Genomic DNA, 12,430 nt, shown 5'->3' with positions numbered 1-12,430 from the left:
TTGTTTGTAATGAATGAAATTAACCTTATTTTATAAGATTATTTATTTTACATTGGGATTGTGTATTATATGATGAGAAGTTTTATAGGTATTTTTATTTACACAAAATTGCCGCTGTTTTACTCAGCTACATTCGATATTTTAGGCAGAAACGCCTGCCAATAAAGTTTTCGCAAAGTTGCGTGTTTGTTAACACAAAAGCAGCTAGCAGTGGTCCTTGATTCAGAGAATTAATAAGGAACTAGCTTTTTCCTGCGGATTCGCTCGCGTTGGAAAGAGACAAAGAGTAGCCTATGTCACTCTCCATCCCTTCAACTATTTACACTTAAAAATCACGACATTCGTCGCTCCGTTTTGCCGTGAAGAACGGACAAACAAACAGACACACACACTTTCCCATTTATAATATTAGTATGGATAATTAAGTTATAGGTATTTAGGTACATAGTTTTTATTTATAGGTAAGTATACCTATATTTAAATTTAAGTATAAACATTTTTCTTTAAGAAGGGAATAAAGCTTAAATCAGTTAGATAACAACAACTTATAGCTATCCAGACCCAAAAACCCCTTTGTATTATATAATAACTTAATAAAAGTATATAGATTCGGACCCTATACCTCTCGTGTCCCTGTCCTTACTGAGCGTCCTAGATTAGGTACCTAACTACTTTCGAACTTCAAACTACCCTATTCCAGAAATTGGGCCTGACGGTTTTTCGTTTATTCCCCACCAGCCCCAACACAGTTAAAATCATAAACCATAGCTACAATTTTAGTTAGAATCAGTAAAATTTTGGTTACAACCTTATTTTAATACGCATAAGGTCAAGCGGGGAGAACTGCGACTACTAAAATATAAAGTACAACTTTTGACTGCCTAAAACTACTATCAATGGTAATTTTAATGACAATTAATTGCCTTCACACTGTAGATTAGTTATCTAGGTTTTATTTCATCTGGCTCTCATCCAAAAATAAAGATTCCGTATACTTTAAAATACGATTTTTATATAAGATGGCAGAAATAGTTATAATTACCCCGCCGAGGGGGAATTCCAACTATTGATAATAAGTTTCGTTACGGGGAACTTACACTGGTAAACCGGAGGTCATGTGGTTTGTCAAAACGTAAGGAACCTAACTTAAACACTCATTTTTATGTAGGTCTGTCGGTTTGTGTAAAAAAAACATGCACTTACAAGATGTCAGCGGGGTAATTAAAACTGGTCTCCATACTAAGTAGTGATGGGAATCGTGCCTATTAGAAATCTGTCGATACTGTGTCTATAGGTGCATACCGTGTACCCGCGCACACCTTATTCAGTGTTCATAATCAGACCAATAAGAGACTAAATGCTTAAAATAATCGATAATACACAATGGCGTTCAATAAAATATACTTTTAGCCCTTTCCAGAGCCAGAGTCACTGAATGAGGTATTAATATCGATACAAAACCTCGAATCGAGTACATCACTAGTGTTGTTGATTTTCATATAAAATATGGCGGGGCAATTAAAACAACCAAATAGTCGAAATTAGCCTCCATCGCAATTTAAGGGGGCAATTTAAACTATCGCTTAAATACTATTAAAACATGAAAATCAGAAGATTGAAGGACATACAAACATAAAAAAGTTTATAATTATGCAACTAACTGTAGAAATATATGTTAAATCACATTAAAACCATATTTTTAACCGACTTCAAAAAAAGGAGGAGGTTCTCAATTCGACTGAATGTTTTTTTTTTGTGTTTTTTTTTTGTATGTATGTTATTCGATATCTCCGAGAATCATGGACCGATTTTCAAATTTTTTTTTTCAATCGATCAGGTATAACCCCGAGATGGTCCCATTGGCACCAAGTCGGGGTCTGATGATGGGATCTTGGAGAAATCGAGGGAACTCTTCAAATGTTATAGGCATATGTAATGTTTTTAATGTATTTTTCAAAGGTACACCAGTATTTACGCCTGGTGGTAATAATTTTATGTGGCTGAGCTGATGATGGAAGGTCAACTCCTCAGTGGTAAGGAGTTAAAGGATAATTCTTTCACTACTGTGACATTGCACATTTTTAGTACAACGACGTTTTTAGGTTTGTCTCAAACATAAGTTTTTGCGCATGGCAAGGACTTTAATTGATCTAGCAACTGAATCGATATGGATGACAGTTCTGTAATCCAATCAGAATCATCTGTCAACAAGGGTTGTTGCCAGTATACAAATATCCATGATTTTCATAATGTTAATTATTTTAGAATTTAAAATAAATATTTGATTTATAAATTAGGAAGTTGCTAGAATATGGTTAGAATTAGAAGATCAGGTGTAATTTTATACACTAGATATTTCAGTCATTTGAAATTTATTACAGCAAATTGTGCTGAAGCTGTCGTTCGATTTGGTATCCCCAAGTCTCCCAAAGTTGTTTTGAGTTCTGAGATCATTTCCTTCTCACTTGCTGGCTGGCTCCGGTACAGGTCGTAGGCCTCCAGTGGCTGTTTCGCTGTATCATGGATTATCTCTGATGTGGAACAGGAATCCAAATTATGGAGCAGCAGGAGTCCTCTTCTGCAGGGCCTCAAGGCTCCTCAGAATTGTATTTTTCACCATGAACTGTGAGTAGAGTTCAGTTGAATAATATTGTGTTAACTTCTTTGTGTGATCTTGGCTTTGTCAAGTTTTGACCATGTGTCTCTGTTTCCAGTCTCCTGATGGTTTTTGTGGCGGGAAGGGTTTGTCAGAGCTGCGAATGATGAGGCTTCTCAAGTTCCAGCTGGTAAGCAATCCAGAATATTAATTATTCATATGATAAGGTTAGGCCACATTTCCATTGTCTAATGAAGGTTTTTTTTCTATTTCAGCTGACTGGGATTTATCAGATTTAATTTATTTTAGATTTTAGATTTTAAATTTAACTTGTGATTCAATTTCAAGCTCTTCAAAATCGTTTTCAAGATCTCAGGATTTGAGTTTCATTTAGTTTCTTCAAGTTGAATGTTTCACCCGAAGGGGGTTTCGGTGAAGAGGATGCTTGCCGTAGGCTGAAGCTTTGGTTGCGGTGGTGCTCTTTTGAATTACTGCGCCTGGGGCAACCGCTTTGGTTCACTGAAGGATGGCTTGCATGTGCAGCGGTAACTTCTGGCTTGAAGGTTGGTGGCATTTCTCTTTCCTGGAAGCAAGTGTTAAATTCAGTTAAATTTAGTTTCTATCATGTATGTTGGCACTGATACTTAGGGACTAACCAGTTTTAGGCAATGCTTGTAAATCACTCAGAACCATATTTGCACGGCCCAGCTCTATCCTGGCAATGTTATTTTAGTTAAGGTGCTAAGCTTAAGCTTTTATTGCTGATTTACAAGCTGTACTTTGCATTGTGTCCATTTAGAGAAATAAAACTGTGTGTCACAACTAACCGTTTTATTCCAATTCCATTTAGAACCTGAATCCTTGAGGAGAATCACCAGTAGCACCTTGTTTCGTTTCTTTATTAAGTTTTTTTGGCAGAATGAGTCTGCATGTATTAAGTTTTGATTTATTTTGATGATCGAGGCTTTCCCACCAGTTTTCCCGAGCCGGGTGTGGGAAGGCCCCGTTTCACTACTGTATATATATTCGGACTGATACATATAATATCAATAGGAACCACTAAAAATCAACAAATAAGTAAACTTTTTAACAAAAAATAAAACCGCCTTCAAAAATAAGCGCGTTACAAAACACGGAGAAACTAAAAAGCAAAAAATAATAAACCTTTGAATTCAGATTTCTTATCGAATTGCAATAATCTAAACATCCAAATCAATCAATTACTTTTGGAGTCGGGGCCAGCCTGCGTATGGTTGGGTGGGGCAAACAGGAAATAGCAAGGCGACAAACAGGTCTGGTACCGACTACAAAAATAATTGATTTGTTTATAATTTGGATGTTTAGATTATTGCAATCCGATAAGAAATCTGAATTCAAAGGTTTATTATTTTTTGCTTTTTAGTTTCTCCGTGTTTTGTAACGCGCTTATTTTTGAAGGCGGTTTTATTTTTTGTTAAAAAGTTTTTAATGGAATGTTTGAGAGGCTGTCTCTCACGCGCATACTACCAATTTCGTCGAAAACTTCACGGTTGTGTAGATCAGAGATCATTAGGACTATCAACACCATCTACAGTGAAATGATGAAAGAGCTTAGGTTTACGCTATCTGGACATACTTATATGGAACTACAGTAAATGATGTAAAATATGGAAGATATTTCGATTGACCCCGACTGACCTTATATCTATTTATATATTCGTTACATACATCAAATCCATTAAATAGTCTCGGTCATCGGTCTGTGTTACTTTCGTCCATGCAATTTAGTCAAGCAACAAATATGAAGAAATACAAGACAAGACGAGACGAGACTCAGACAAGTAGAGCAGATAACCTATAGGCATCTAACTAGACGGGATATTCCTATGCCAACACATCGTTTTAGAATCATTCAATGGACAAGTGTTATGTGTGATCTCCTGTTGCGTATAGTTTTGACGTATCTGTATGTTGAATAGTACTGGTTCAGTTGCACGGCAGTGGAGCAGTCTAAGCGACGAGAATACCTACACTTTAATGGTAGTTGATCTAGATTCTAGATACTAGAACAGAGTGAATGATAGTACACTAGCAAGTTCAATGTCGAGCAACAAAAACTAAAACCATGACCACGATTATCTGAGGTGATTAGACGAAGCGACCGTTAACTGGTTCCGTTGAGAAATCCAGTTTATGTAACTATTTTTAGATTCAGTTCAGAGTGTCACCATTTCGTTTTGATGAAAGATGTACCTACTTACACATAAGAATCACAAACTTCATGTGTCAGTAACAAAATAGGTGTATTTTGTGAAAGTATGGAATCGCAAATGAAGTATGATTTCTTTTACCTACAAAAAAAACGAGTGCACTTTTGCTTTACATTCTTGAAAGCACTGTATGGCCATTGGCCAAAGCAAAAACAGCCTCAATGGCGCTGAATACCATACAATAAAAATAATCTTCATTGAGCAGAAATAATAAAAAAAAAAACATATAATTTAAGTTATGGTAGAAATCAGGTCATCTTTTCGATAAGGAGTGAGCTCTTCCAGACAACCTACCTTAAATATCGACTGCGAAACTTCTGATTGATTCAGCGTCAGTTTTTTGAACGTGAGTGATTGTACTATGTACCTATGTACTTTTAACGACTAGGTCTTCCCTTGCATGTCGGGATTATTTCAGATACCTATTTGCTTCTTGAAATCACATGCACAGTTGTAAATAGTAGTATAGGGTGTGTCCTCCAGTGTTTTATTGATACCTGTTTCAATTAAGACCTACCGGTTAGCGGGAAGGTAGAGCATGGTCACGGTTGCGATCTTGAGCATTTCTCTTCGGTGGCTGTCGCCGTCGCACGCACCACTTCTGTCGCGCGTCATTACTCCTGGTTGTCGCTCGCATTTATCATGCTCACGCGGTTTGGATTCGAGTCTGTAACATGCTTGCGATTTTATTGTGAATAAAAAATAATGTTTGTCAGCATTCATCACATATTAAAGGATTGGCAGTGAAGTTAGGAGTGTTACAATCATGTGTGTGTTCAAGTGTGTTTTAGTGTTCTTAGTCTTAATTACTATTGATGTAGGTAAGTAATCTTTTTGTACTCTTCAGACCATGAAACTGAATGCATGCATAATTGCATACTTAGGCATAACTCTTATAAGTTTCTTTTAAACAAAAAACTGAACACAAATAAGTATTTATAGTGAAAACGCATCTTTTACTGTTTTGTCTAATACTGTTAATAACGTTGGAACAGCAGAATGTGAAGCATTCATACTTGTTTTTTTTTTCAATTCTTTTTAAAAATTGTACAGAAATTAAATGTCAAATTATATGACGGTAATATTTAAAGCATACATTAGGTATACGTTTACTTAACCCTTGCGCAGGCAGGCCTATCAAAATCATTACCAACGTTAAACGTAGCTTGTCCTGACTCTACCATGTTTTTACAAGTCGATTTAAATTATTTTAAATATTCAGTGTCACCAAAGTTATACACGGTGTTTCCGGTATCACTCAAAACCTCAGACACCCCAACTGATTTTTATTTTTTTAAACACATCTAGAGTATTCATCTTTTAATCTGATCGTTACTTTTTTCTTAATTGAATTTTTAATTTTCTGTGCAGCTCTACTTGACTTTTAGCTCTACACTCAATAAAATAATTGCTAACTACCATCATAAACCATAAGACTATTTATTTGTGTACGTTACTGCAACGACATAAGGTTTACCAATAGACAGCTAAGATGTCACTGTAAAACACTTTAAAGCTTTGTCACAGTAAACTTCAAGTTGGACAGGTAATCGCAGTAAGCAAATAAACTCAATATTCAAAATGACAAGGTTGTAATTAGGTACGAGTTCAATTTGTTATGACTTATGATAAACATTAAGATTAAACTGACAAACAACGTCAAACTAGTAGCGGAAAAAATAATCGTCCAAGTAACCGGCCAGTATTAATACCCCTAAATACTGAAAAAAGGTAAACAACCTCTAGCAATGCGATATACACAATGTTGTATTACGAGTACAATAGAATGGGCACGTAAAAAATAACTAATAATACTAATTTAAATAAAAATATTACCCCCAATAAGATATAGCTCAATCGATTCTATTCTCGATTCTGAACAAACTGTTTTCAGGTTTTTAGTGTTAAGTGAAACACGGTGTATAGAGGTGTTGAATGTTGATTTTCACTACATCAAAGGTGATCTCTTATCCGCTTTTTTTATGGTGTTATTGCTATTACTGAATTCTTCGTTGCACGCTGAAACAAAACAATACACCCGTTTTTCCTTTAGGACAGTCGTGTTAAACGTACGTTTTAATTGACTATAACTTTTCCATTTTCTCATTGACAAGATCTCCGCCTTTTCGCTCCATCTCATCTGACGTTCATCTCGTGCTTGACTATTTTCTAACAAACACGCATAGGCTGGTATTTATGCTATTGCTATCCATGCAACACGTATTAGATCAAGTAGGCTATTAGTAACACTTTCCCTGTAAACGGTATTTAACATTCAGAACCCAATATTCAAATTATCGTGTTAACGTACAATTATGGTAGGCAACCTACCCGATTATATATTATAAGCACTTGGGTTGACTATAAGTAAGGTGCATTAGGGTAATTCCGACAGTCGTCTAATTACGAAAGTCGCATGAAAATCACCATTATTTCCATCATATCATTCATTCATATCATCATAGATTCCCCTTTCGGAATTACCCGAGCATTTCTGTCATTCGGAATTACCCTAATGTACCTTACCTAGTTGGGGAGTTTTAGATACAGTAGTCACCCTTTCTATATTCAGTATTGTCGCAAGAATAATTTTAATTTTTGAAATTACTGGTAAATTATGTATTTTTATTTTGAACTGTGATTTATTTATTTTAATTGTACTGTTATTTTAATTGGACCATATGTTGTCTGAAATAAACGGATTTATTATTATTATTATTATTATTATTATATTAGTTCAATAATCAATTGCGTTTCGTTCGCTAGTCAACGTCTCTCACTCTACCTACTCTGTAAAGGTAATTTTACTACGACGTAAATAGTTGAGATAAATAAGAAAACAAAATCCAGAAAGTAAAAGTGAACTGCGTAATCGAAGTACGATGCAGTTCATTGAGTGAATGAGGTTTAACCGGTTGTTACACTATCTCTCTTGCGGTTCCCCTTGTTTTGGCATAATTTTTCAATCGAGAATTCTTTTTGGCATAATCTATATTGGCATAATTCACCTTTCGCATAATCTGTTATGGCATAGTATAGTTACGTATAATTTGTCTAGGCATATTTTTGTTTGTCCGAATATATTTCATGCATAAAGGTTATTCGCCGAATGGTTTTTATGCATAAATTATTTCTGCATAACATGGTTTAGTGGAAATTTACTACGCAGCATTTTTATCATAGGTAATACTACTATATTAATGTTGCAGTTCTAACCTAACCTAACCGAAATTCTTGACAAAATGTTTTATTTGTTGAGGTCGCAGTTCTAACCTAACCAAACCGACTCTCTTAACAGCATTTAGTATGGGTGGATATTCTGATTTTAAGAAATATGCCAAATACAATTATGCGAATTAATTTTATTCATAAAAACAATCGGCGTAAACAGAATTATGCGAACTTATTTTCGGACAATGTGTTATTCGTATTATTTTCGATTATGACAAATAAGTTTTCTGCCAAATTAAAATTCGGCGAAAATCGATTATGCGAAGTCTGTTATGCGAAAATCGTTTCGGACAATTAAAGTTATGCCAAATAGAGGGAACCCCTCTCTTGCATCCAATCATTGCATTCTTTCAGTTTCTTAATTCTGCACTGCGGTAGGTTAATCTTGTCACCAAAAAGAGGTACGTTATTTAGTTCTTGTTAGTAACGGACGAACCCAAGACAGGACAGGTGGAGAAAGCGGTGAGGTAGCTTTGGCCCCTTCACCCGCCTGGACCCGGACAACTGGGTGTTTACTGAATTATGGCAATTTTATGTATGTGGATACAATTAAAATGTGTGACTATATCCTATCACATACTTAATCTCGGGAAGTATGGTAGATATGTATATTAGTTATTTGAGTATTTATTTATGCGCACGTTCTACTTCATTACTGAGCTAATCTTAAATATTGTTGGTGAAAAGAATTAAGTAGGTACCTTCCTAAAACTAACCTAACCTAACCTTATCTTTCGAACGTGTTATGTTGTATGAATTCACTACAACCAATACACTATAACCATATTTTCTATCGTCCCAAGTTTCTTAAAATATACATCGAAACATAAATATAAATTAGCTCATTTCGATGCAGGTAAACTCGTAATACTTTCACCTTCGTACTACGCACGTAAAAGCCGCCTTAAATTCGACTGAGCTTGATTTCCTTTTTTAACCCATATTTTTATGGAACATTAACAAAAGCTGGGGGTTCCAGTTCATATATTACGTATACGCCGCTACCTAGACAGCGCCACTGTGCTAACCTATCCTATGAATCCGATAATCCGATCCCACCTAATACATTAATACATAGTAAGATTTTTGCTTTGTCTCTTTTTGATTTGTTAGGAAAGGTCACTTACTATTCAGTAGCAAATAAAATCATCATCATCATCATGTCAGCCTTTTATCGCCCACTGTTGAGCATAGGCCTCTCTTCTAGTACGCCATGTATCCCGGTCCTGAGCTAGTCTCATCCAGCAAATAAAATATCAGTCATCAAGTCATAGATTCACGAAGTCGTGTTAATTTGACAAAACGCGTCATCATAAATTACATGATCGAACGCAGTATGATTTGATCATCAAGATTTAATCTGCTAGTTATTTTGACGTCAACGAACCCAAAAATGTCAGGATTTGTTTGAGTGAATCAGTTCTTCGGCCTCTAAAATGTACCGTGTTTATTGCTGGTTTAATCATACTAGTTCATTGACGATGCGCAAAAATAGGAAAACATCATCAATCGCACAAACTAGCTGCAAAAATAGTAGACTTTAGGTAATGGTCTCAACTCAATACTCGACATTTACTTTGATTTACCGATGCATACTGAAAGAATGAAATTCACTTTCGTTTCGCATTGGTTATCGTTACCGAGGTAAGTGCGTTTTCACATTATCCGATCCGATATCGGATTTAGGACCGATGTCCGATACATTACAGGAGCCATCTTGGATTTTTTCCATTGGAATCCTTCCGCCATCCGATATCGGATCGGATAATGTGAAAATGGACTAATACATTGTACCTGTGCATTGTAGGCGACTGTGGGATATGGGTTAAATTGTGGCGTAGGCGAGAGGCTGGCAACCTGTCACTGCAATGTTACAGTTTCGTTTTCTTTCAACCCCTTATTTGCCAAGAGTGGCACTGAAACCTGAGTAGTTTCATGTGCTCTGCCTACCCCTTCATGGGACACAGGAGTGATTGTATGTATGTTGTATGTATGTATGTACATTGTACCTACCATTTGTACCCACATAATAACAATTAGTGGTAGTTGGGATTAGTCTCATTAGTAACCATCAGACATCGTAACTTTTCCAGCAATTTTGGTGCAGCATTGTCGCGTTAAAGGAATATGTCCGAAGCCAGCTGGAATAGTTATTTAGGATTAATTCCAGTAAAATGAGCCTTAATGTAATACATCATTTCCTCTTTACCTAAGATTTTGTCAAAATATTAGGTAGGTACACATGAATTTTACGGTCTGCCGCAAGCCGCAACTTACGATCGGCTCCGGCATACAAGTGTCTGCCTCTCTCTTACCTCAAATTTTCTGCATGCAATGGTCTACATTCAAAAGTTTTGGTATCTCTGATCACGCACTTTGTCAACAGTGCCACACGCTGAAGGAGACCTCATGTCGATGATCGACTTTCGCTACTGGCGTTGTGTGATGAAACGAGAGTGGAAATGTCCGGATTCAGAAATTAATTTCTTCTTGTATACGCCGTAAGTACAAGTGAGTGGCAGGAGACCTGAGTTATTGGTATGCATTTGCTTATAGTCGTGAAATTCTGCCTTCATTTGACAGTCTTTTGTTTTTGTTATTCGTAGTTATTCGTGTAGAAAAACACATTACCTAAATACTCCCGATGTTCCCAGGACCTTATTTTCGATTGTCAAATCAGAATAAGCGGTTCACTGCACCTGCTTTATTTTTGATGCTTTCTATGTAAAAGACAGGACAATATTTTCGTAGAATTATTTGTATTTGACAATGTTTCGTGAACAGGGAACGGCCGTGGAAGCAATGGATCGACGTGCGCCACAAGGATCTTCTAGACGTGTACGGTTGGAAGAGGAGCAGAAAGAACGTGCTCATCATACACGGGTTCAATGGAACACATTCCAAGAATCCTATGTCGTTTTTACGTGACGGTGAGTAAAAACCCTTGGTTCTTTCTCAAATTATGTTCATAAATAGGAAACAATCATCCAATGAAAAATTGTTGGTTTATTTTACTCTAGTTTTTAACCCCCGACGGAAAAACGACGGGGTGTTATAAGTTTGACGTGTCTGTCTGTCTGTCTGTCTGCCTGTTTGTCTGAATGTGTGTCTGTATGTGGCATCGTAGCTCCCGAACGGATAAACCGATTTAGATTTAGTTTTTTTGTTTGCTGAGTTAGTTGTAGAGTAAATCTGAGTTATTTAATAAGTAACACTAACAACAGGCTAGTTTCCTATTAGTCAAATCAGCTTCTTTTTAAGAACTGTCAAAACAATTTGCTAATATGGAAATAATATGAAATCGCGAGAAGTAAAGTCAAGGTCAATTCAGAGTTTTGAATGATTCACGGTTATTTTCATTAGACTTATATTGACCGGGATATAGACCGTGATTACCTTTTTGATTATATATCCCGGTCAATATAAGTCTAAGGTCAATTCATTTACTTTATATCTTTCTCTTTGACTTTAAAAATAACTACTGTCCATATTTTTCTTCTAATTATTTGGTGCTTCATTTTGAACACTGCATAAAATATTTTAGTTTAAGTATAGGAAACTAGCCTACTCTTAGTTTAATGCACAATCTATGTGTTTCCCAGCATACCTGTCCCGCAAAGACTACAACGTGTTTATGGTGGACTGGTCCCCTCTAAGCAGATTTCCATGCTACCTTTCCGCGCTGTCTAATCTAAGGTATGTTGATCAACATTTGTTGAAGAAACCTTTTTCTCTGAAAACTGTTCCAAGTTCTAACCACTTGCCTTTCTAATTGTCTTTTGTTTGCTTTGGTAACATTGATAACTTTCCATGCGTCGCTATTATTTTATTCAAAAAATTCTTAGGGGATATGATTATGGGGGTATCCTTTCCGGCATACGAGCGCTGTGAACATGTAGGTATGCAAATAAATATTAGGAAAAATCTTATATGAGTAGGTACCTACAAATTATAACTCACTATTTCAGGTTAACAGCCCAGTGCACAGCACAACTGTATTCATACATAACGCAAGCCGGCGCCATGGCTAAGATGATCACCTGTGTCGGCCACTCGTTGGGCGCCCATGTGTGCGGCATGACGTCCGAACATCTCTCCAAGAAACAGTACAAGATTATTGGTAAGTGATTACTGTATAACGAATAAGCTGGTTCTGCTGCGCGAGCGTTAGAGGGCTTACCACGTGAAAGAAACTCAAATATGTTGTCTCTATTACTTATACATATTTGTGCGATGGAGATGCAAATAACGAAATTTTTGGTTGGAAGGTTTTTGGTTTTATCCTATTTCAATATTTGATTTACAATAAGATTTTACACGGATTCTAAAATATCGTATTATGTATTTAATTTGA

General features: G+C 36.1%; 1 protein-coding gene and 1 long non-coding RNA gene across 5 annotated transcripts in view; both read left to right on the top strand.

Moving 5' to 3' along the window:
- LOC125227336 (lipase member H-B) overlaps positions 1–12,430 on the top strand; it is a 57,453-nt gene that overhangs the window by 8,040 nt on the left and 36,983 nt on the right. For 2 of the 4 annotated variants that reach the window (XM_048131642.1, XM_048131637.1), the window contains 4 exons: positions 10,463–10,577; positions 10,861–11,006; positions 11,679–11,772; positions 12,045–12,196. In XM_048131642.1, coding sequence (XP_047987599.1) covers positions 10,486–10,577; positions 10,861–11,006; positions 11,679–11,772; positions 12,045–12,196 — 484 coding nt within the window. In that variant the 5' untranslated portion in view covers positions 10,463–10,485. Of the gene's footprint in view, positions 1–5,518; positions 5,667–8,501; positions 9,721–10,462; positions 10,578–10,860; positions 11,007–11,678; positions 11,773–12,044; positions 12,197–12,430 lie in introns of those variants that run through there. The other 2 variants (XM_048131629.1, XM_048131652.1) reach the window with 2 other exon arrangements.
- Positions 2,738–3,418, top strand: LOC125227368. Its single transcript, XR_007177178.1, has 2 exons — positions 2,738–2,786; positions 3,020–3,418. It is a non-coding gene; the product is annotated as an uncharacterized LOC125227368 (long non-coding RNA).

This window comes from Leguminivora glycinivorella, chromosome 1, assembly GCF_023078275.1.
Source record: "Leguminivora glycinivorella isolate SPB_JAAS2020 chromosome 1, LegGlyc_1.1, whole genome shotgun sequence".
Lineage (NCBI taxonomy): Eukaryota > Metazoa > Arthropoda > Insecta > Lepidoptera > Tortricidae > Leguminivora > Leguminivora glycinivorella.
This window is presented reverse-complemented; position numbering and strand designations above follow the sequence as displayed.